General features: G+C 42.1%; 1 protein-coding gene across 2 annotated transcripts; it reads right to left on the bottom strand.

The window, feature by feature from the left end:
• Window positions 1–1,723: 1,723 nt before the first annotated feature.
• On the bottom strand, window positions 1,724–26,052 carry MRPL30 (mitochondrial ribosomal protein L30). 2 transcript variants are annotated; one of them, XR_008200170.1, is made up of 7 exons: window positions 25,988–26,052; window positions 18,542–18,619; window positions 16,953–17,033; window positions 11,571–11,717; window positions 11,277–11,350; window positions 11,009–11,198; window positions 1,724–1,854 (listed from the first exon to the last, which is right to left on the bottom strand). XR_008200170.1 is itself a non-coding variant. In XM_052649349.1 (6 exons), the coding sequence occupies exons 2-6, from the start codon at window positions 18,590–18,592 to the stop codon at window positions 11,066–11,068; spliced, it is 486 nt and encodes a 161-aa protein (XP_052505309.1). In that variant the 5' UTR covers window positions 18,593–18,619; window positions 25,988–26,052; the 3' UTR covers window positions 10,962–11,065. The 2 variants fall into 2 exon arrangements, 1 of the variants encoding a protein (XP_052505309.1); XM_052649349.1 differs by lacking the exon at window positions 1,724–1,854 and having other exon boundaries at window positions 10,962–11,198.
• Window positions 26,053–26,075: the final 23 nt, after the last annotated feature.

The following is a 26,075-nucleotide window of genomic DNA, read 5'->3' as shown; positions in this document are numbered from 1 at the left end:
TGGTAAAGAAGTGGCCTGCCAATTGGAGACTTAAGAGACAATGGTTCAGTCCCAGAGTCAAGATCTCCTGGAGGAGGGCATGGCAACCCACTCCAGCATTCTTGCCTGGAGAATCCCATGGACAGAGGAACCTGGAGGGCTACAGTCCAAAGGATCACAAAAAGTCAGACACAACTGCAGTAATTTAGCATGCAGTGCTCATTATACAACCACATTGTTTATCCATTCAGCCATTGATGGACACTTGGGTTATTTCCATGTCTTGGCTATTGTAAATAATGCTGCTATGAACATGGGGGTACAGAAGAGACCCCCAGAGACAAAGAGGGAGTCTAGTTGGGGAACAAGAGTGTATATCTGAGTGTGCTCTGGTGGGGGCTGGAGGATGGTCCAAAAAGACTGTAGTTCAGGGGCACAAAGGGCTCGAGTGGGAAAGAGGTGGGACTAATGGCAGAGAAGACCTTGGTGGCCAAGATAAGAAAGCCAGAGGGGATGAGGTGGAGTGAAGAGGATGAGTGATGATTAGGAGGACACAGTGGCTAGGGCATTCTGGAGCAAAGTGGTGAGGCCAGCCGTGGGAACAGGAAATGCCAGTGAGAAGGGAGGGGCAAAACAAAAGCCAGTGATGAGGTGGGAAAGTGTGGTGGGGCAGGACCCATCAGTGAGAAGAGAGACAATGAGGGGAGCCTGGACAGGTGCAGTGAGGGAAAATGGGCCTGTGGAAGGCACTCCAGCAGAGGCTGGGAGACCTTGTAGGGCCCACTGAGAAGGTGGAGGCTGGTGTCAGGGAGGCTCTGCAAGAGGGCTGTGGACACTGAAGTGGGGACAGTGGAAGCAGCATCTTCTCCAGGCTCCTCAAACAGCAGAATGCCAGCTCTGGGAGGTTCCATATATGTACATGTATGAAGACACCTCACAGCCAGTTAATGACATGCAGTTGTTGACAGTGGCCCTTATCAGGGATGTCCTTGGGAATGTGGAGGGCAGGGCACAAGCCTTAGACAGGGAGGAACAGGGGCAGGGTGTCCTGGTGGGGGCAGCGGCACCTGATGGCTACTCCCACCCTGTTCCCTGCACCCTGTTCCTCACCCCCATGGCTTGACCTCATATTCTCTTCCCTGGAGATTCCCCTCACATGTCATGCCAAGCCATCCTGAGGGCCTGGAACTGCACCAGCCGTGCTGGGAAATGGAACACAGAAAGCAGGGAAGTGATGGATCCCCCTGCACAGAAGAAAAAGGAAGACTTTGGACCACTTGAGTTTCTTTCTGGCGAGTTCTCCAAGCAGGGGAACCAGCAGACTAGGTTACCTGTGGTGAAGCTAGGAGCACAGAGATACTCTAAAGAGGTGGAGGCTGAGTGGAATGATCTTAAGGAGAGATCCTAGCAGCTTAGACCATGAGAGCAACAAGAATTAGCATCAGGGGACTTCCCTGGTGGTCCAGTGGAATCCACCTTGCAATGCAGGTGACTTGGGTTCAACCACTGGTCAGGGAACTAAGATCCCACATGCCATGGGGCAACTAAGCCCATGCTGCAACTCTTGAGCCTGTGCAATGCAATGAAAGAACCTTCATGACACAACAAATTGCCCCAACTAAGACCTGACGCAGCAAAAAAAAAAAAAAAAATTAGCATTGAGAGTGCTGGCTCGCCGCAGACCAAAAGACACATCTGGAGCTTGGTAAGTTCCCTTTATTGCATCTCAGAAACAGTTCTTTGGGAAGGACTTTACAGGATTTGGGCTTTTATTAGATGATTTTGATGAGTGTTCACAGAAGCAGGGGTTGCTCAGGATTGGACGCTGTCAGGAAAAAGAGATGGCTCTATGACTGGTGTCTTCATTAATCTCATCTAGAAGGTGAGAGGGAAGAATTGAGGCTGAAGCTTGTGTCAAGGAGCAGCAGCCCCCACGTTACCCAGAAGAGGGGAATGTTCAGTCATTTTTCTGGCTTGAACAATATTGGTGTTTTCAACTATTCTCAGACATGATTACATAATGAGCGTGTTTTTGTCTTGATCCGTCAGTCACAGATGGAGAAGGAAATGTCAACCTACTCCAGTATCCTTGCCTGGAGAAGCCCATGGACAGAGGAGCCTGGTGGGCTACAGTCCATGGGTTGCAAGAGTCGAACACAACTTAGCAACTAAACCACCATCAGTCACACAGAGGCTTTATCTGATGTTGGTGATCTGTGAAATCGCTCCAGCTCCTAGACACACCAAGGTGTGATGGTTCCAAGCCAGCTCCTGACTGTCAGAGTTGTTTTTCTCTAATGATCCTCCTTGGCCAAAGACAAAATCAGACCACAGGTATGAATCCAAGACAGCCAGATTTTTCACTTGTTAAGAGTTTGCTGATTCAGGGAATTCCCTGGGGGTCCAGTGGTTAGGACCACTGGAGGGGGCATGGGTTCCATCCCTGGTTGGGGAACTAAGATCCCGAGTGCCGTGGGGTGTGGAAAAAAAGAAAAACAAAACAGGAAAGTTTGCCAGGTGAGACCAGGAAGATGTCCAGAGGGCATAGTCTTTATTGGACCAGAGCTAATGCCCCCTCTTCTGTCATAGGATGAGTTGCTGAGTCATCTGATGTGACAATGACTGCACAGCAGCATTTAAGATTTTGGACAGGATACAATGAGAAAAGATAGAAGGCAGGAGAAGGGGATGACAGAGGATGAGATGGTTAGATGGCATCACCAACTCAACGGGCATGAGTTTGGACAAACTCCAGGAGATAGTCAAGGACAGGGAAGCCTGGTGTGTTGCAGTTCACGGGGTTGCAAAAAGTTGGACATGACTTAGCAGCTGAACAATAACAACAATGACCAACCATAACACAGGCAAGTACCAGAAACCAAAGGATCGTGAGTCTCGTGACAAGTCTTACAAAGCCAGAGTCCCAGATTATAAAACTCAAGCAATGAACACACTGAAAACATCCCAGAATCCAGCAGGGTCCTTTAGAGAATCAGGTGTTTTATTTATCCTTATATCCACAGTTGTGCTTGCCCTGTAGTATGTAAATACAATCAGAAATACACCGCCTCACCCCCAACCACCACCAGTTGAGAGGAAATCAAGGTGTTCAAAGGGGCTTTGAACATCCTGTCTAGTCTTGTCAGAATTGCATTGCTGGCAGGTAGGACGTGCAGTGGAAAAACTCTCAGTGGTATCTTTAAAATTACCCTACCAATGCTGGCCCAATGTTGCTGCTGATTTTCCTCTGCTTTGTGGGTAATGGGCTTCCCTGGTGGCTCAGAGGTTAAAGCGTCTGCCTGCAATGTGGAAGACCTGGGTTCAATCCCTGGGTCGGGAAGATCCCCTGGAGAAGGAAATGGCAACCCACTCCAGTATTCTTGCCTGGAGAATCCCATGGACAGAGGAGCTTGGTGGGCTACAGTCCACGGGGTTGCAAAGAGTCGAACACGACTGAGCGACTTCACTTTCACTTTTACTTTGTAGGTAATATCACAAAACATACTTGCCAAGTTTCACTTTTTATTATGTCCACCTCCTTACATATAGAAAATCACTTCAAGGCTCTTTAATTCTTTCTCAGTTTTGTAGGGCTCCTGTGATGATCAGCACATTTGTTTCTAAAGCATTTCAATGTCACGGAATAACTCCAAATCAGCTACCTAGCCCATCAGTATAAATATTTAGTTTTGTTACTGGGCAGATCTGGGAGAGGGCATTGAATGGATCTAATTTTTTAAATATTAAAAAAATATTTATTTATGGATGCACTGGGTCTCTGTTGCTGCACTTGGGCGTTCTCTAGTTGTGGTGAGTGGCAGACTGCTCTTCATTGTGGTGCTCAGGTTTTTCACTGTGGTGGCTTCTCTTGTGGAGCTTGGGCTCTAGCGTGCTCAGGCTTACTTGCTCCGTGGCATGTGGGATCTTCTTGGGCCAGGGATCCAATCCATATCCCTTGCATTGTCTGGCAGAGTCTTAATCTCTGGACCAAGGAAATCCAAATGGATAAAACTTTTGAGGAAAGCTTATATTTCAAGGGCAAATTTGAGTCTGATGACCCAGCCTTCTTAGTAATTTTTAATTTTACTAAGTATGTATAATCTACACACACAATTAAATCAGTATTCCAGGGAGTCTTTAAAAGGTCAGTTTAGGGTATGGCTAGTTCCCTGAGGCAAGCAACTGTGGGCTGTCCCTTTGTGGGAGAGGGAAGGAGGTGGCTGGGTTTAGAGTGACAATATTGGACAGCGATGTGTGAAGGAACAGCACCAGTTTACCACAGGTTAGGTGATTACCTGAAATATGCTAAGGGTTTACCGTCAGTGGAAGTCTATATAGCACAGCATGGGGAGCCATTAAGATTAATGGAGACCCAGGAACTAAATCAACTGAAGTTTTCATACTTTTATTATTGCTGCTGTGGTTCTTACTCAAGGCGGATACACATCTTGGCTACTGGAGGTAAAGAAAGACTGAAATAAGCCAAGAGCCTCTGGTGATTTCCATTTAACTGAAGCTGTTCCCTAGTGCCTGTTCAGATTCATAATGAAAAGAAAGGGAGTGGGGGCAAGGAGAGAATGTTTAATTTCATAACAATGGAGAAAACTTCTAGAAGATAGTTTTATGGTACCAGTCTTTGTGTCCAAGGACTATGTTTCTTTTAACATTAAAAATATATTCACTGAAATATATTTAATAGACATATAACTAACCTAGGAAGATCAATTCCCTTCATTTTTTATTTTTTGCTGATACAAATTTATTACTTTTTATAAGTAATTTTGTCCTCATAGGTAGATTTATTATACAGGAGACAGGGATCAAGACCATCCCCAAGAAAAAGAAATGCAAAAAAGCAAAATGGCTGTCTGAGGAGGCCTTACAAATAGCTGTGAAAAAGAGAAGAGAAAAACAAAGGAGAAAAGGAAAGATATACCCATTTGAATGCAGAGTTCCAAAGAATGGCAAGGAGAGATAAGAAAGCCTTCCTCAGTGATCAGTGAAAAGAAATCGAGGAAAACAATAGAATGGGAAACACTAGAGATCTCTTCAAGAAAACTAGAGATACCAAGGGAACATTTCATGCAAAGATGGGCTCAATAAAGGACAGAAATCGTATGGACCTAACAGAAGCAGAAGATATTAAGAAGAGGTGGCAAGAATACACAAAAGAACAGTACAAAAAAGATCTTCACTACCCAGATAATCACGATGGTGTGATCACTCATCTAGAGCCAGACATCCTGGAATGTGAAGTCAAGTGGGCCTTAGGAAGCATGACTATGAACAAAGCTAGTGGAGGTGATGGAATTCCAGTGGAGCTATTTCAAATCCTGAAAGATGATGCTGTGAAAGTGCTGTACTCAATATGCCAGCAAATTGGGAAAACTCAGCAGTGACCACAGGACTGGAAAAGATCAGTTTTCATTCCAATCCCAAAGAAAGGCAATGCCAAAGAATGCATAAGCTACCGCACAATTGCACTCATCTCACACACTAGTAAAGTAATGCTCAAAATTCTCCAAGACAGGCTTCAGTAATACGTGAACCGTCAACTTCCAGATGTTCAAGCTGGATTTAGAAAAGGCAGAGGATCAAATTGCCAACATTCGCTGGATCATGGAAAAAGCAAGAGAGTTCCAGAAAAACATCTATTTCTGTTTTATTGACTATGCCAAAGTCTTTGACTGTGTGGATCACAATAAACTGGAAAATTCTGAAAGAGATGGGAATACCAGACCACCTGACCTGCCTCTTGAGAAATCTGTATGCAGGTCAGGAAGCAACAGTTAGAACTGGACATGGAACAACAGACTGGTTCCAAATAGGAAAAGGAGTACGTCAAGACTATATATTGTCACCCTGCTTATTTAACGTCTATGCAGAGTACATCATGAGAAATGCTGGGCTGGATGAAGCATAAGCTGGAATCAAGATTGCCAGGAGAAATATCAATAACCTCAGATATGCAGATGACACCACCCTCATGGCAGAAAGTAAAGAGGAACTAAAGAGCCTCTTGATGAAAGTGAAAGAGGAGAGTGAAAAAGTTGGCTTAAAGCTCAACACTCACAAAACTAAAATCATGGCATCCGGTCCCATCACTTCATGGGAAACAGTTGGAGAAACAGTGGACACAGAGGCAGACTTTTTTTTTTGGGCTCCAAAATCGGCAGATGGTGATTGCAGCCATGAAGTTAAAAGACACTTACTCCTTGGAAGGAAAGTTATGACCAACCTAGACAGCATATTAAAAAGCAGAGACATTACTTTGCCAACAAAGGTCCGTCTAGGCAAGGCTATGGTTTTTTCCAGTAGTCACGTATGGATGGGAGAGTTGGACTATAAAGAAAACTGAGTGCCGAAGAATTGATGTTTTTGAACTGTGGTGTTGGAGAAGACTCTTGAGAATCCCTTGGACTGCAAGGAGATCCAACCAGTCCATCCTAAAGGAGATAAGTCCTGAGTGTTCACTGGAAGGACTGATGCTGAAGCTGAAACTCCAATACTTTTGCCACTTTGATGTGAAGAACTGACTCATTTGAAAAGATCCTGATGCTGGGAAAGATTGAAGGTGGGAGGAGAAGGGGACAACAGAGGATGAGATGGTTGGATGACATCACCGACTCGATGGACATGGGTTTGGGTGGGCTCCAGGAGTTGGTGATGGACAGGGAGGCCTGGCATGCTGCAATTCATGGGGTTACAAAGAGTTGGACGTGACTGAGCGACTGAACTGAACTGAAGGTACATTTAATCCTCGGAATTTTTTTCTTTTTGATCTGATGGTGAATGGGATTGTTTCCTTAATTTCTCTTTCTGATCTTTCGTCTTTAGTGTATAGGATTGCAAGAGATTTCTGTGTAGTAATTCTGTATCCTGCAACTTTACGAAATTTATTGATGAGCTCTAGTAGTTTTCTGCTGGAATCTTTAGCATTTTCTATGCCTACTTCTTTTCCAATTTGGATTTCTTTTATTCCTTTTTCTTCTTTGATTATCATGGCTAGGACTTCCAAAACTATGTCGAATAATAGTGGAGAGAGTGGACATCCTTGTCTTGTTCCTGATCTTAAGAGGAAATGCTTCCAGGCTTTCCACCATTGAGAATGATGTTTGCTGTGAGTTTGTCATATATGGCCCTTATTATGTTGAGATATGTTCCCTCTGGGTTTCCCAGGTAGCTCAGTGGTAAAGAACACGCCTGCCAATGCAGGAGACTTGGGTTCCATCCCTAGTTTGGGAAAATCCCCTGGAGGAGGAAATGGCAATCCACTCCAGTATTCTTGCCTGGGAAATCTCATGGACAGAGGAGCCTGGCGGGCTACAGTTCACTGGGTCAAAAGAGTCAGACACGACTGACTGACTAAGCAGGCACACACACATAATTAACCACATTATCATTCACTAAAGTGATCAATAATTTTTTCTCCAGACAATGAAGAAAATTAGAGGACAGAAAATGAAATATTGTTTAGCTATTTTTTTCTCTAATCATTTCCTATCATCTTACTACTTCTGAGGGAAAAAGAAATATAAGTAATCTTATCCAAAGGCATTTCATCATTTGTCACTAGATTGTCATTCTAAGAAATAAGGGTAAAATTTTTATTTAGTGATTAACATTTTATGTCTGTTTCTTATTTGGAAACTGTACAGACTTCCAGTCTTTTTTTTTTTTTTGGCTGGGCTTCATGGCATGTGGGAGCTTACCTCCCTGCGCCCCATGAAGTGGAAGTGTGGAATCTTAACCACTGAACTGCCAGGGAAGTCCCCCAGTCTTAATTAATTATTTACCTAAGATATTAAAGTTGAGAAAAGTTTAAGTGTATAAAACAGATTGTGACATGTATACTTTAAAAAAGGTGACAGATGGTTTAGACAGTAATTTAGACCCTTGATATTTTTATCAAGCTGTGTGCTCGAAAGTCAACTTAATACTCCTCAAAATATAAGAAGGGAAAAATACCACCTACAGTTTAAAGTCTTTTAAAAATTTTTTTAAAGAAAAACAAGACAAATAATGTCTTTTTTCTTTATTATTATTATTATTATTTTTTACTTTACAATATTGTATTGGTTTTGCCACACATCAACATGAATCTGCCACGGGTGTACACGTGTTCCCAATCCCGAACCCCCTTCCTCCTCCCCACCAACACCATCCCTCCGGGTCATCCCAGTGCACCAGCCCCAAGCATCCTGCACCCTGCATTGAACCTAGACTGGTAATTCGTTTCTTATATGATATTATACATGTTCCAATGCCAGACAAATAATGTCTTCATTGAGATTTCCTTACTTTTTGTTCTAAAGTACCTCCCAAACAATCTTGCTCATGCCAAAAGCTTCCTAAAATGGCCTGTGCGATTCCAAACTTTGGTGAACTTGTGATAGAATGATAAGCATACTATTAACAGTTAGTACTGTTAACAAGAAAAGATGAAGAAAACAGGTGTTTGGACTGAAAGAGGCACCATTTAGATTGAGAAGACCCTGGGAACTGGAGAGGCTCTTAAAAAGATAGTACTTAGGTAACTTTATCTCCCCTGAGCCTGACCAAAGGGCCTATGGTTTCACCAAGGAGTGGCCAGACAAACCTTCTGAAATAAAGCAATTCTCAGAGACACAAAGACAGGAGAGAAGAAGTCCCTAAAAGGTTTGAAATGATGGGAGGCAAAGGAGTATGAATCTCGGGATTCCCCTTGTCCAGCTTGAGGATGGACTTGACCAGGCTTGGCATATCAACTTAATGGAAGCCCCCTGGATCCCGGCCCCTGGCAGTCATGCCTTTGTGGAACTTCCGTCCTCCTTGAATGTGGGCTGGACCCGTGACTTGCTTCTAACCAGTGGAATGCAACAAAGGAGATGGAATCCAGATGACTGCATTTACATGGCTACCTAAGAGGTAGCACCCATCTTGCTGGAGTCTCTCATTCTGATGCTGCTTTTAAAGAAGCAACTTGCCTTCAATTTTATAGCCACAAGGAAATGAATTCTGCCAACAACCTGGGAGAGCTTAGAAGCAGATACCCGTTCTGTCAAGGTTCTGAAAAGAGGCCAGTTTTGGCTGATACCTTTTTTGTAACCTTGTCAGACCCTAGGTGGACTAGCAAGTTAAGCCATGCCCAGATGCCTGACCCAGACAAACAGTGGGATAATGAGCACATGTGGTTTTAAGCGGCTGAGACTGTGGTACTATGAAAACAGAAAACAAACGCTCTAGCCTGTGCTCATCTCCCGACAGGCTTTTACTCTTCTGGACAATTTCATTTCTAAACATCCAAATGAAGATTTAGATATTTTCCTTTAGTCAGGCACAGCTAAGGTTAAAATAACTTATCCAAACTTTGTTAGACTCTTTGGGTAAAAATTAACCAATGGTCCTCTCCCCATGTTAAACAATATTAGCCCAGTAAAAGATGGGAAAACATCAGCAGGGGCAACTTTCATATCCACAACTGGCCTCAAGCTAACTAAAGCATGGACAGCTTCTGTTGTGGCAAATAGGCATCTCTCCAGTTAGAACCAGCCCTGTGAAGTTAGTATCCTTCCGCTTTATATCCTCTCCAGGCTATATACATACCGGATGTTCAGTAATTGTAGAACTGAAACTGTGACTGCCTTGAAGCTTATTAATTCATGGATCTGGCTTCACTTCAGGCAGCACTTCTGCTTGATGCCCAGATTTTGACAGGACAGACACGGGACCACAGGCAGCAAGTATGCCAATGTTACTGCTGCCTGAGCCAGGTTTTAGGAGAATAAAGGGCAAATAAACGACAATAAAGCGCAACTAGAATTCCGAGTCTTCAGCATCATCTTTAGTTATAAGCTGCCAAGGGATCTCCCAGTACTGAACCTCTGCTGAAATTCTTACTTCTCCCCACCCCTACAAGTATCTGAAAAGGAAACAAAAGGAAATAATTTTCCCTAAAGAATTTTTCCCTTCTCATTTACTTCTTTTAAATAATAAACCTCAATTGTTGGCAGAGGTTTCTAGGAATTCAAGGAATATCAATAAAGTTTAGGCCAAATGAGATTTATAACTAGAAAATAGATACTGCTGCTGCTGCTAAGTCACTTCAGTCATGTCCGACTCTGCGACCCCATAGACGGCAGCCCACCAGGCTCCCCCGTCCCTGGGATTCTCCAGGCAAGAATACTGGAGTGGGTTGCCATTTCCTTCTCCAATGCATGAAAGCGAAGAGTGAAGGTGAAGATGCTCAGTCGTGTCCGACTCTTAGCTACCCCAACGACTGCAGCCTACCAGGCTTCTCCATCCATGGGATTTTCCAGGCAAGAGTACTGGAGTGGGGTGCCATTGCCTTCTCCCAGAAAATAGATACTACTGGGTGTTAAAGAACAGAATGAAGCCAAGTCCACACATGTACGTATAGACACGACAGCACACAGCCATCTGCCGAGCTATACCTGGTGTCTAAAGCCTCTGGCTGAATCTCTGTTCCCCAGCAGAGCAGACTAAGCTCCTTTAGGGCAGGAACCACATCTGGTCAGCCCTGGATTTCCCCAACACATAACACACTCTTCACTCAAAGGGCCACTTATAGACTCTGTAACAACCTAGAGGGATGGGATGGGGAGGGAGGTTCAAGAGGGAGGGGACATATATATACCTATGGTTGATTCATGTTGATGTTTGGCAGAAACCAACACAATACTGTAAAGCAACTATCCTTCAATTAAAAATTAAAAAAAAATTTTAAAGGACCACTCATAGAGTGTGCTGAATCCAAATGAGAAAACCAGTTTTTAAAAAAGTTAATGATTGCTAATGTGTCACCTGAACCCACGTGTTTAACCATTGCTATTCTTACCCATTTTCCAGTTACACTACTGGGGGGTGGGGGGGGGAGGGGAGATAAACTACTGAGGGTGGGGTGGGGAGTGAATTAAAGCAATTAATTGCACTAAAACCTCCAAGTCTACACCAAGGAAGAATCACACCATGTTTAGCCAGTGAAAAGGATTAGAATTTTTTCAATATTTTAATGAGAACACTTTCTCACCATCTTTAAATAGAAATGACTTCCACTTTTTACTCTGAAGCTGCTGGGCTGTCGCTGTCAGCACTTCTTCGCTTCCTGGTCCGTGGGGTTCAGAAGCCACCTCACAACCAGCTCACCAGTGCTTTTCAGGCACGTGTTGGACATGTCCTCCTCTGTTGGGAGACCCTGGGGCAGCTTCAGGGGCTTGATTCTGTGACATGAGAGGATGCTGTTAGTGTCATACCAGGTAACACATTTTAAGAAACTGCTAGAATACCAAATGACAAACCTTATCAAATGTTTAACCACTTTCAGCTTTGCATTCACTGAAGGGATATTCTTGTGAACTTGAGGAGTGTGTGCCTACAAAGGAAACAACATTAGGGATCAGTTTCAACAGTGCAGATGGTCCCACGCGCCAGGAAGAGGGCAAGGTGAAGTCTCCTTCTATCTAAATCAAACTTTCTAATATATTACATGAACTAATACGTTTAAACAAAAGAAATATTAAATAAGCAGGTTAAAAGTTTTAAAGGTGGAAAATTTACAGCAAATTTAAACAACACTAAAGATGACTACATACTTTTTGTAACCCAAGCATCTTTATTATATCTTTCTCCCAATATGGACGTCTTTTTGTACTTTTTATTCTGGTAACAATATGCAGTTTATGAGGTTGCTGCGGATCCCCACCGTATTTTTCATGATCTTCAGGTGAAGGCCGAAAAACCTAGAAAGAAGAACTACAAATGATAAATTTTCAACATAGCTTCAATGTATTCCCCTCCTTTTTTTCTCTTAAAAAAAAAACTTCAAACAACTACATAATGATTTCATATCTAATCATTCTACAATCCTTATCCTCAAATTGAACATTTCTACCAGTCCAACTACTCAGATAGAAGAAGTCAAAGGAGTTCCTGCACTAAGAAAAACATCACACAGCCGGGGATTTCGTTTTGTTTTGATAAAAAACAAAGCAGGAGGAACCGGATGACAAATGCCAGGAGAAGGCACTGCACTATAGTGGATTGGCCTTGAACTGCATCCCCTACCCCATTCAAGGAGGGGATAAATGTAAACTTATAGTAACACGTGAGTATTATTAAACAGAAGTATGTACTGAGCTACATTCCCAAATAAGGATATACGTATAACACTATTTATAATACTGGAACATTTAAAGGTCATATCCATATTCCTCAAGAGAATAGCTATAAAAAATTATGATTATTGTGTAGTCATAATTATTACATTCTAAATAAAACTAGTAATAATATAACTAAATCAGATGTGATGCAAATAAATTCCACTGTATTCTACTGGATTTAATGCTGCTATTAAAATGAATAAGGCTTATCATTTACCATTTTTGTAGGTACTAACTTTGAAGGATGGTCACAATATACTCTTGAGCAAAGACAACCAAATTTCCACACCACAAAAAAACAAATTTCCACACCACTATGTGTAGTAGGATTCTGTATTTGCTTCACCTATACCATGATGGAGGTTCATGACATTGTACAGGAGACAGGGATCAAGACCATCCCCATGGAAAAGAAATGCAAAAAAGCAAAATGGCTGTCTGGGGAGGCCTTACAAATAGCTGTGAAAAGAAGAGAAGCCAAAAGCAAAGGAGAAAAGGAAAGATATAAGTATCTGAATGCAGAGTTCCAAAGAATAGCAAGGAGAGATAAGAAAGCCTTCCTCAGCAATCAATGCAAAGAAATAGAGGAAAACAATAGAATGGGAAAGACTAGAGATCTCTTCAAGAAAATCAGAAATACCAAGGGAACATCTCATGCAAAGATGGGCTCGATAAAGGACAGAAATGGTATGGAACTAACAGAAGCAGAAGATATTAAGAAGAGGTGGCAAGAATATACAGAAGAACAGTACAAAAAAGATCTTCACGACCAAGATAATCACGATGGTGTGATCACTCACCTAGAGCCAGACATCCTGGAATGTGAAGTCAAGTGGGCCTTAGGAAGCATGATTACGAACAAAGCTAGTGGAGGTGATGGAATTCCAGTGGAGCTATTTCAAATCCTGAAAGATGATGCTGTGAAAGTGCTGCATTCAATATGCCAGCAAATTGGGAAAACTCAACAGTGGCCACAGGACTGGAAAAGGTCAGTTTTCATTCCAATCCCAAAGAAAGGCAATGCCAAAGAATGCTCAAACTACTGCACAATTGCACTCATCTCACATGCTAGTAAAGCAATGCTCAAAATTCTCCAAGCCAGGCTTCAGCAATACGTGAACCGTGAACTTCCAGATGTTCAAGCTGGTTTTAGAAAAGGCAGAGGAACTAGAGATCAAATTGCCACCATCCGCTGGATCATCGAAAAAGCAAGACAGTTCCAGAAAAACATCTACTTCTGCTTTATTGACTATGCCAAAGCCTTTGACTGTGTGGATCACAATAAACTGTGGAAAATTCTGAAAGAGATGGGAATACCAGACCACCTGACCTGCCTCTTGAGAAACCTGTATGCAGGTCAGGAAGCAACAGTTAGAACTGGACATGGAACAACAGACTGGTTCCAAATAGGAAAAGGAGTATGTCAAGGCTGTATATTGTCACCCTGCTTATTTAACTTCTATGCAGAGGACATCATGAGAAACGCTGGGCTGGAGGAAGCACAAGCTGGAGTCAAGATTGCCAGGAGAAATATCAATAACCTCAGATATGCAGATGACACCACCCTTATGGCAGAAAGTGAAGAGGAACTCAAAAGCCTCTTGATGAAAGTGAAAGAGGAGAGTGAAAAAGTTGGCTTAAAGCTCAACACTCAGAAAACTAAGATCATGGCATCCGGTCCCATCACTTCATGGGAAATAGATGGGAAAACAGTGGAAACAGTGTCAGACTTTTATTTTGGGGGGCTCCAAAATCACTGCAGATGGTGACTGCAGCCATGAAATTAAAAGACACTTATTCCTTGGAAGGAAAGTTATAACCAACCTAGATAGCATATTGAAAAGCAGAGACATTATTTTGCCAACAAAGGTCCGTCTAGTCAAGGCTATGGTTTTTCCAGTGGTCATGTATGGATGTGAGAGTTGGACTGTGAAGAAAGCTGAGTGCCGAAGAATTGATGCTTTTGAACTGTGCTGTTGGAGAAGACTCTTGAGAATCCCTTGGACTGCAAGGAGATCCAATAAGTCCATTCTGAAGGAGATCAGCCCTGGGATTTCTTTGGAAGGACTGAGGCTAAAACTGAAACTCCAATACTTTGGCCACCTCATGTGAAGAGTTGACTCATTGGAAAAGACCCTGATGCTGGGAGGGATTGGGGGCAGGAGGAGAAGGGGACGACAGAGGATGAGATGGCTGGATGGCATCACCGACTGGAGGGACGTGAGTTTGCATGAACTCCAGGAGTTGGTGATGGACAGGGAGATCTGGCGTGCTGCAGTTCATGGGTCGCAGAGTCGGACATGGCTGAGCGAGTGAACTGAACTGATACCATGATGAATGTGTACATATGATGTATTCTATAAATACTGATTCTAAGAATATGACTTTAAATTCTAAACATAAGTCTAACAATTCTATACATATGTGTGTGTGTTGGCCGTTCAGTCGTGTCTAACTCTCTGCTACCTCATGGACTATAGCCTATCAGGCTCCTCTGTCCATGGAATTCTTCAGGCAAGAATACTGGAGTGGGCAGGGGTTCTTCCCAACCCAGAGATCAAACCCAGCTCTCTGAATTGCAGGCAGATTCTTTACCACTGAGCCACCAGGGAACCCATATAGGTGTGTGTATACATGTATACACACACACACCCTTAAATGTAGAAAGGTCTCAAAAACATTAGGTCGAGAGTCATACCTCTGGGGACAGACTGAGGAAGGACAAAAAAAATTTTACTTTAATCACCAAGAATATTATTCAATCATTAACTTCTCCACGGAGGGATCAGGTTACACTGCTAAATGATGAAAGCCGCCGGAGAAGCATTATAGCCAAGATGATGCACATCTTTAAAAATACATAAAAAAGAAGTACATGGAGGGTATGCGCAGTGGCTGTCTCCAAACAGGTGAGATGAAGGGTATTTTTCTAGAACTTTTGATGAAATGTTGGTGAGAAGAATGGTGGCAAACAGAGGATGGGGTAGGCGCACCAAAGAAAAGGAGAGACGACATGAAGAAACGGTGTGAGGAGCATGAAATATTCAGGAAAAATCAGTGGTTCCATGAGAATAGGCAGGAAAAAAAACATGAAAAGCAATGCAAGGGGAGTTAAACCAAGCTCAACTATGCTGAGTCTTTAGAAATTTCCAGAAGGCATATAAAGCTATTGGAGGTTTGAAACAATATGACATTTCAAAGACAGGTTCGGAAAGAAAACTCTTTCAAAAGAACTGGAGGTGGAGATTGATACAAAAAAACTCAGGAAGGACTTAAGGACATGGTTTAAGGGTCTGAATTACAGCAGCTGTAACAGAAAAGGACTGATCTGGGGACTTTGGCCAGTAAAATAGATGGATTTATGGTAGGTGAGGGAGCAGATGGGGTTGAGATTGACTCAAAGGTTTTCAGTCTGTGAAATCAGACAGAGGATCAACTGACATCACTAATACAAGTGATGTATTAGTAATACAACTAATACAAGCACGTTCTTTTAGTTTGGTTATTTGGAGGGAAAGTAAGACAATGAGTTCAATTTTGGATAACTTGAAATACCTATGGGTTATCCAAGCAGCAAGGTTTAGAAATTATTTGAGAAAACAGGAGTAAGTCTGGAAGATGGGCAACGGGCTACAGATGTACACTTCAGAGTCATTTCTATGAGGCTGGAAAGTTTTCACACTCACTACAGCTGGCGATCAAAATCACTGCTTTCCACATTTTAAACAAATGTCAACATCTGTATCTATCCTTTTCTTCCAGAAGTTTACAGTCTAAGAAACATGGAAAGATATGACAATGTAGTTGCAGACCATGACTTGGAAAAAAAGAGAGTTCTGATAAAAGAACATCAAGCATGTTACAGGTATCAAAATAATTGACGGTAATACTATTTTAGCTTTTAAACAATCAGTAGAGAATGGTGGTTGCCAGAGACTGGGGAAAGAAGGTATGAGGAGTTACTGTCTAATGGGAACAGAGTTGTTCCAATTTTGTAAGATGAAGCGTTCTGGAAAGGGATGGTTGTGATGGTCACACAATAATATGAAAGTACTTAATATCACTGAGAGAAAGTGTTAGTCGTTCAGCTGTGTCCAATTCTTTCCGACCTCCTAGACTGTAGCTCACCAGGCTCCTCTGTCCATGGAATTCTCCAAGAAAGAATACTAAAGTGGGTTGCCATTCCCTTCTCTGGGGGATCTTCCCCACCCAGGGACTGAACCAGGGTCTCCTGCATTGCAGGCAGATTCTTTACCATCTGAGCCACCAGGGAAGCCCATAGTATCACTGAAGTGTACACTTAAAAAAAGAGTTAAGATACTAAAGTTCGTATCTTATGCATTTTACCATAACACTGAAAATTTGGAGAAAACAAAACAAAAATCTACTGAGGGCTTAGCCAGAGTTTTTCGAAAGGATGATAGGTACACACAAGTTTAGCAGAGAAGATCCAAATTAGCAACAGTTGATAGAGAGTGAAAACCAAGAGCCACAGGGACAGTCTGAGCAGGAGGAAGACAGTTTGTTTTCTCAGGACAACGGTGATATGAAAACACAAAATATTAAGGGAAAAAACCATAATCAGGAATAAACAGGTTCTGAGATGACAAAAAATCCACTACTTAAAAGGCCAGTAGCACAATTTTATTTTTAATAATTATTTACCTAAATCACACTATGTTTAAAACTCTACCCTTCTACCTATATCGACAAATAATTTAACGTGAAAGTTTCCAATATTGCAAAACCCAGTGCCTTTCAAAACACAACATGTTTTTCAAAAACAGTAACAGGAAAACAAAACCTTGTTCTTACTTCATCTGGAATTCTTGACCTCGTAAATTTGTGACGAATCCAGTCTGTACAAACAAGAGGTTCCACACCTTTTGTTGCCGTCTAAAATGTGACATAAAACATTTGATTTTTAGCACTCTATCTAGTGCAGAAATCCAAACCTACTATTTTTAGGTGACGAAAGTCTGCTCTTTTTGTTCTCGTGTTAGTTGCTCAGTCTTGTCTGACTCTTTGCAGCCCCATGGACTCTAGCTTGCCAGGTTCCTCTGTCCATGGAGTTCTCCAGGCAAGAATATCGGAGTGGGTAGCCATTTCCTTCTCCAGGGGATCTTCCCAATGCAGGGATCGAACCTGGGTCTCCTGCATTGCAGGCAGATTCTTTACTGTCTGAGCCATCAGGGAAGCCCTATTCTTACCTAACCTGTAATTATTAAACATTTATCTCAACCACCTAGCTGAATGAATACATCTTATCTTACCACTAACATTAAATATTAATATAAATGTTTAAGCCAGCGATTGGCAATAATTTTCTGTAAAGGAGCAGACAATAAATATTTCCAGCTCTGGGCTACATGGTTCCCAGAGCCAAGTCTCAGCTCTGTCGCCGCAGGGCCAAAGCAGCCATCAACAATATGTAAACAAATCGTTGTGGCTATGTTCTAATAAAACTTTTTCAAAAACAGATGGTTGGCTGAACCTGGCCTGTAGGTTATAGTTCATCAATGCGATCAAGACAACATATGGTAATTTACCCTTCAACAACACAATGTAAAAGAAAGTCAAAGTGAGTTTCCAGTTTTCTTTCTAGTCCCAACAGTGCCATCAACTCTGGGTTCCTGTCTCCTGTTCTCTTTCTACAAGCCTGCAGTAGTATTTCTCCCGGGCTGCAAAAGAAAAAGGTTCACTGCCAATCCTTCATACCAGGAAACTCCTCTGGGTAGGCAGTAATCCTCCTCTCTATGCCTTCCCTGGACAGCAGAGAGCACTGAGAAGCAGGAAGGAATGGGGGTGGGGGGAGGGGGGAAGTGATGGACACAGGCTCTGATCCACCAGGAAATAATACTGACCACTCAAGATTAATCTGAGGCTAAGGTAAGAATCTCAGCACCTGACATTATTATCATCTAATTGCAGGTCCTACCTAGACTCTGGCCCTCATGAGTAGTCTAGGCTACACCACTCCAATTTCTAAAAGACTAGAAAGAAACACATGAAAGTACAAACATAAATGATCTCTGAGAAACTGTTTCTTTTCTTTCTACTTTTCTACATTTTTCTAATATTCTAAGATTGAAAATGGACTCTTTTTAAAATTGAAGGGAAAAAAATCTAAAAAGATTAAGGTGAACAAAGGGGAATCAACACTAGTCATTTTTTACCAGCATGTTCTCCAGGAAAAGGTCTTTTGTGATTTCAATTCTTTAGGAATAAAACAGCAAATAAACCAAATAAAATCAACTCTCAACATTAAAAAAAATATATATATAAAGAAACTTAAAAATGTAACTTGCCTGTATGTTTTGTTAATTAGAAAAGAGATTAAAAGTTCTGAAGGAATAGAAAAGCAAGACAACTGGAAAAGATAATTACTGAAAAGAAACACTTACTTGTAGTCTCCCTGGGGGCCTCTGAACTATTGAGCGCAAAATCCCTGCCATGGCTGTGATGGCTGTTCTCCTTAGAGGCTATGAGAAGTGAAAAATAGATCTGTGGGTCACGTATGTTTTGGAAACAGATAGCTCTACCATTTCTGTAGTAACAAAAAGCTGAGCAAATTGAAAAACTGAATGAAGCTTAACAGTACAATCTTGGTTGTTTTAATACAATAAAGACAAGAATTAAGTTATAATAAATGTTTTAGTCAGAGTTCAAGAAAACCATAAGCAGTAATTATACATTAACCATGTACCATTTTCACCAAAGAGTTAAACCCTAAGTTGATTTCAACAACAAAAATGGGCAGTGGAGGTTCAGTTCAGTTCAGTCACTCAGTCATGTCCGACTCTTTGCAATCCCATGAATCGCAGCACGCCAGGCCTCCCTGTCCATCACTAACTCCTGGAGTTCACTCAGACTCACGTCCATCAAGTCAGTGATGCCATCCAGCCATCTCATCCTCTGTCGTCCCCTTCTCCTCCTGCCCCCAATCCCTCCCAGCATCAGAGTCTTTTCTAATGGGTCAACTCTTCGCATGAGGTGGCCAAAGTACTGGAGTTTCAGCTTTAGCATCATTCCTTCCAAAGAAATCCCAGGGCTGATCTCCTTCAGAATGGACTGGGTGGATCTCCCTGCAGTCCAAGGGACTCTCAAGAGTCTTCTCCAACACCACAGTTCAAAAGCATCAATTCTTCGGCGCTCAGCTTTCTTCACAGTCCAACTCTCACATCCATACATGACTACTGGAAAAACCATAGCCTTGACTAGACGGACCTTTGTTGCCAAAGTAATGTCTCTGCTTTGCATGCTATTCACCTAAACATGCTATTTAGGTTGGTCATAACTTTTCTTCCAAGGAGTACGCGTCTTTTAATTTCATGGCTGCAGTCACCATCTGCAGTGATTCTGGAGCCCAAAAAATAAAAGTCTGACACTGTTTCCCCATCTATTTCCCATGAAGTGATGGGACCGGATGCCATGATCTTCGTTTTCTGAATGTTGAGCTTTAAGCCAACTTTTTCGCTCTCCACTTTCACTTTCATCAAGAGGCTTTTCAGTTCTTCACTTTCTGCCATAAGAGTGGTGCCATCTGCATATCTGAGGTTATTGATATTTCTCCCGGCAATCTTGATTCCAGCTTGTGCTTCTTCCAGCCCAGCGTTTCTCATGATGTCCTCTGCATAGAAGTTAAATAAGCAGGGTGGCAATATACAGCCTTGACATACTCCTTTTCCTATTTGGAACCAGTCTGTTGTTCCATGTCCAGTTCTAACTGTTGCCTCCTGACCTGCATACAGGTTTCTCAAGAGGCAGGTCAGGTGGTCTGGTATTCCCATCTCTTTCAGAATTTTCCACAGTTTATTGTGATCCACACAGTCAAAGGCTTTGGCATAGTCAATAAAGCAGAAGTAGATGTTTTTCTGGAACTGTCTTGCTTTTTCGATGATCCAGCAGATGTTGGCAATTTGATCTCTAGTTCCTCTGCCTTTTCTAAAACCAGCTTGAACATCTGGAAGTTCACGGTTCACGTATTGCTGAAGCCTGGCTTGGAGAATTTTGAGTGTTACTTTACTAGCATGTATGATGAGTGCAACTGTGCGGTAGTTTGAGCATTCTTTGGCATTGCCTTTCTTTGGGATTGGAATGAAAAACTGACCTTTTCCATGGCAAGAATACAAAGAACTGTACAAAAGAGATCTTCACGACCAAGATAATCATGATGGTGTGATCACTCACCTAGAGCCAGACATCCTGGAATGTGAAGTCAAGTGGACCTTAGAAAGCATCACTACAAACAAAGCTAGTGGAGGTGATAGAATTCCAGTTGAGCTATTTCAGTGGAGGTTCAGTTCAGTTCAGTCGCTCAGTCGTGTCCGACTCTTTGCAATCCTATGAATCGCAGCACGCCAGGCCTGCCTGTCCACCACCAACTCCCGGAGTTCACTCAGACTCACGTCCATCGAGTCAGTGATGCCATGCAGCCATCTCATCCTCTGTCGTCCCCTTCTCCTCCTGCCCCCAATCCCTCCCAGCATCAAAGTCTTTTCCAATGGGTCAACTCTTCGCATGAGTTGGCCAAAGTACTGGAGTATCAGCTTTAGCAGCCTTCCTTCCAAAGAAATCCCAGGGCTGATCTCCTTCAGAACGGACTGGTTGGATCTCCTTGCAGTCCAAGGGACTCTCAAGAGTCTTCTCCAACACCACAGTTCAAAACCATCAATTCTTCGGTGCTCAGCCTTCTTCACAGTCCAACTCTCACATCCATACGTGACCACTGGGAATCTTTAACAGGGAGGGCAGATAAAGAATGCTTTTCTCTAGTACCACAATAAAAGAAAGAGCTGGAAAGGACTGAAGAAATCCCAACCCCTAATTGGAACTGATGACCTTCTTACTTTTTATATGGAAAATGAATCCCAGAGAGTTCAGTCATTTTACCCAAGAGCTTCCAGCTTTTAAGAGAGTATATGGTCTGGAACCTAATTCTTCTATCACATTTTCATTAAATCCTAATACCCTTCTGTTAAGAACAGTACGATGCTCTTTTTTGCTTATTTGCATTTTAAACTATTCTTAATGAACATGCATTGTTTTTATAAAGTAAAAGTCACGTTTATTTGGACACAGAACAATTATAGCCTACTATACTGACTTAAGGGCTTCCCTCGTGGCTCAAAGGGCAAAGAATCTACGTGCAATACAGGAGACCTGGGTTTGACCCCTGGGCTGGGAAGATACCCTGGGGAAGGAAATGGCTACCCACTCCAGTATTCTTGCCTGGAGAATTCCATGGACAGAGGAGCCTGGTGAGCTAAAGTCCACGGGGTCACAAAGAGTCGGACATGACTGAGTGACTAACACACACACACACACACACACACACACACACACACACACACACACACACTGACTTAAACGGAATGTAGAAAGATTAAGTTCATGAACTACATGCATTAATATATTTTGGATACGTGACTTAATTCATATGTTTCAATTCCCTCCCTGCCCCCACACTCCAAGATCAGAAAGAAAATAACACCTATCTTGCAAATGAATTATTCTAAAAACATCTAAAACAGTACTTGGCACATCAGTAGCCCTTAATAGATGGTAACTTTTACTATTATAAGATCATTAAGTTATTATAAAGCTATAATAAGAGTACCTTAACATGCCAAAATAACGTAAGTGCTGTATTTCAGTGTCTACCAGATTTTGGCTCACTCAAGCTCTGCAGGTTTTTCCTGTGGTGTGGAAAGAGCAATGAAGTTGGGGAATCAATGCAAGATGTCCCCCTAAAAGGGCCTGACTTCAGAAAAATTATCAGCAACTGAACCAGTACTTCAAAATTCTATATCAGTTTTAGAAGAGCTAACTACTATATTCTTAGTGCCCCCAAAGCAAAAATTTTGCTTTATTCATATTCTATACCTGTGGCATCTAGCATACTATCTGATAGACAGCAGGCACCCAGTGTTTGTTGATGCATGTCTGAATTAATTAATGGGTTACATCCATGGTCCACTCCACCGAGCATTCAGAAGTAAATCAGAATTTCATAACAGTCATTCAGATTTTATACTTCAAGCATTACAATACAGCATAGCACTTTCTACTTCAAATTATCCAGTTTTCTTGGCTGGCTGTTTAGATCCTTTGTATCAAGGCTTCTTTAGAAGAGATGCTTAATCCTCCAGCCCTCCAATCAAACAATCTAAATTATTTTCCCTACCATACTTCTTCCTCCAAAGTTAAGCATTTTCTTAGGTACTAACAAAGATAGTAGGTACCTAAGCACAAAGTCAGGTACTAATCCAATTTATTTAGCTTCGCTCTTTGTTAAATCTTTCTCTTATCATTTAGATTCCAAGCAAAGCCTCCTAATTTGCCTTCCTGCTTCTATTCTAATTTCCCCAAGGTCTTTTCCCCACAGCAGCAATCATCTCACTAAATCTGAAATCAGGTAATATCAACACCTCTGCTCAAAACCTTCCAAAGAGCCAGGTTTCTCATTGTTAGAGTAGGTGGTTACATACAAGCCAGAGAGGAAGGGTAGAATATCTATGTCATCCGATGACACAGGATTAGTGGTGGAACTAATATTTAGCTAAATAAAGATGTGATAGATATAGAAATAATTATAGATACATATACATACTTGGGTTGGCCCTCTTGGCTGAGAGGACCTAAAAACAATGGCATCCCAATAGGGATGAGCACACCCAGTGCTAAGATCTTAGTTCCTAATAGCATTCTCTGATAAAAAGAACCAGGACTCCTTGGAGAAAAGGCTGATTACACGGCTGTAGCAAGGACTATATAAAGAATATATAAAGATAAGTCTGGAGCATCTTGTAGTGCTAGAAAGGAACTACTCAAAAAAGTCAAAAATGACGGGGGTATGTCAAAGGGACTAGAACCCAACTGAAAGAGCTCCCAGCGGCTACAGCTGAAATAATATGAGCAACAAGGTAAGTAATACAGTACTGGCATATAACCCAAAACATAAACTAACTATGAATCCATACTGATATAAACAGATGTATAATGAGAGAAAGGAAAAAAAAAAGACCTCTCTTACAGAAGAATTTCAAATAATTTATGTAGATACTTCCCTCTCAAAGAGGCGGAGAAAAGCTATCAACACTTAAGCATGGGATATGCTTAAAGACTTTCTGCCAGAGTCAGGAAAGAAGTCGGGGTGGGCGGGGAGGAGGGAATAATGTAACACTAGAGAAATCTAACCAACGCTACATCTTCAAAGTGATCAAGATTAACATCAACTGTGATAAAAGCCAAGCTAATAGCATATATGGAATGAGAGAATGAGAACAGCACTTCACCTCTTCCAAAAACCCCTTTCATCACTCTAACAGAAAAATATCAGACAGACTCCAATTGAAGGACATTGTACACAATACTTGACCAGTATTTCCTCAAATACCTGACTGCCTCAAACTGTCACGGTTATCAAAACCAAGGTAAGTCTGAGAAACTGTCATAGTCAAGAGGAACACTTGACAACTAAACATAATGTCATATTTTGGATGGAATTTTGAAAGAGCAAAAGGACATCAGGTAAAAACTAAAAAAATCTGAATGAAGTATGACCTTTAGTTAACAATGTATTCATATTGGCTTATCAATTATAACAAATATACCACATTAATGTAAGATGTTAATAAAGGGAAATTTTGTGTGGGCAGGGTATATAGGAAATATTAATATCTGCTTAACTTTTCTGTAAATCTAAAATTACTCCAAAATTAAAATTTATTTATTTCTAGACTGAAAACTTCTAACTTAACACTTTTTCATTTTAGAGTGGCGGCCAGTCCTTACCCTTCCACCCTGAGGATTTCATCTCCAATTATTCTCTTGCTCAGTTGCTATACACATCCGCTGCAAGAAAGCCCTGTTCCCTGCCAGGCAGGCATACTCCCCTGACTATTCCCTCTCCTGGAATGTCCCTGATATCCAAATAGTTAATTCTCTCACATCCTTCAATTTCTGGCTCCAATCTCATCTTCTCAATGAGGTCTACCCTGATTCCATTATTTAACATTTTGACCCAGAGGACAATTGTCAGCACTCCCAATGTCTTTTACTCTACTTGACTTTCTTTCCATAGCACTTCACATCTTCTAACATAATTTAATTACTTGTTAGGTTTGTCGTTTACTGTCTGTTTCCACCCAATAGCATGTGAGTTCCACAAGGACAAAGATTTTAAAATTTTGTTTTTGGTTTGCTCTGTCTATTCACAGATCTATTTCAAGCATCTACCTAAGCAGCACAGCCTTGTAGCAGCCACTCAATCAATTTTTGCTGAATGAAGTTTCACTTCCAGACTTCAGAAGTTGTGACAGTCAAAAGTCATTAACTTTTAATAAGTAAAAGTTGTTCTTAATAATTAGGCACATAACTCTTGGACCTTGAAGCAATGATACTGTCTTTCACTGTACAACTACCTTTCTCTTGGACAGATAAAAGGCCAGGGAAATAAATGCAGGGCTTCCCAGGTGGTGCAGAGGTAAAGAATCCGCCTGCCAATGCAGGAGAGGCAAGAGATATGGGTGCGATCCCTGGGTCAGGAAGATCCCTTGGAGTAGTAGGAAATGGCAATTCACTCCAGTATTCTTGCCTGGAGCTACAGTCCACGGGGTGACAAAGAGTTGGACAAGACTGAGCACACACACACACTTGAGGAGTATGATCCCACTTCCATCCCATTAAAAAGAGAGAGCGCTGTCTGTGAAACTCTAGAAGCCTATCAGAGAAACGTTAGCATATCTGGGGAGAGAAGGGCAGGCTACCAGAGCTATTTTCCCTAACTTCCACCCCTGATATTGTCTGATAGGTCTGCTGCTGTTGTTTTACAATGACCGTACATGTAACTGTTCTTAAAAAAAGAAAACTAATTCCTTTTCTAAAGAGGCAAGGTACATGGGATTTTCCAGGCAATAGTACTGGAGTGGATTGCCATTTCCTTCTCCAGGGGATCTTCCCAACCCAGGGACTGAACCTGGGTCTCCTGCATTGTAGACAGATACTTTACCATCTGAGCCACCAGGGAAGTCCAGAGGCAAGGCATCTATTTAATAGTAAATGGGGGTCGGGAAGGAACGCAGAACGTAGAACCTCCCTTTGAGCAAAGTGACATCTCTGAGGGGAAGAAATGCCTCTTTTTTGAACTCTAATGCCTACTAGGCAGCCCTCCTAAGTGCCTCTTGGGAAAATAGAAAACAAAACAACGCAGAACAAGTAGCTTTGAGTAGGCAGCGATCAAGACACGGTTGCAAAATCACGACTTTTGGTAAAACGGTAATTTTTTTTTTTTTTTTTGGTTGCGTCCCACAGCAAGCGGGACCTTAAGTTTCTCTACCAGGGATAGAACCCACGCCTCCTCCAGCGCAAGCGCGGAGTCTTAACCACTGGACCTCAGGGAAATCCCAAAAGGTAAAATAAGCCAACTCCGGAGGGTTTGCGTTCTAAAATGCAGCAATTTTTAAATTATACAATTTTGTGTCACCATTAACAATTCGTTAGGCTGACCCCAGCAGAAAGCCAAAGTTACGAGTAAAACAGAAGCACAGAAAATGCGAAAACACCCTTTCCCGCCAGACTGCCCGGCCGGGGACGCTCAGTCCTCGAGCTCCAGTAAGGCGGGGCTCCTCAGGCCGCATCCCGGGAACCCTCAAACCGAGAGACGGGATCCAGCCGGTAAGCGGCTTTTCGGGAGACCAAGGGCCAACCCTGGACGCAGGCCCATACAGCTTACTGTGACTCGTAAACCCAGAGCCGAATAGACAAAATCAATCCTCATCCGCATAGGGTTCACAGATACATGCTCCTAGCAAAAATGCACTACCTTCAGCCACTCATTCCCCACTCACCAGCAGTTGCTAGAAGTCTCTCAGCCTTAAGTTAACCACTGAGGAGAACAGGAGCCGAGGAAGGACCCAGAGTGCCACACTCAAACTC

The sequence above is a fragment of the Budorcas taxicolor genome, chromosome 11 (assembly GCF_023091745.1).
Source record: "Budorcas taxicolor isolate Tak-1 chromosome 11, Takin1.1, whole genome shotgun sequence".
Classification (NCBI taxonomy): Eukaryota; Metazoa; Chordata; class Mammalia; order Artiodactyla; family Bovidae; genus Budorcas; species Budorcas taxicolor.
This window is presented reverse-complemented; position numbering and strand designations above follow the sequence as displayed.

Coding starts and splice junctions, on each gene's coding strand:
- MRPL30 (XM_052649349.1), bottom strand. CDS start 18,592: ATGGCAGGGATTTTGCGCTCAATAGTTCAGAGGCCCCCAGGGAGACTA. Junction 17,034..18,541: donor GGCCCCCAGGGAGACTACAA/GTAAGTGTTTCT, acceptor GTCACATTTTAG/ACGGCAACAAAAGGTGTGGA. Junction 11,718..16,952: donor GGTCAAGAATTCCAGATGAA/GTAAGAACAAGG, acceptor TCTTCTTTCTAG/GTTTTTCGGCCTTCACCTGA.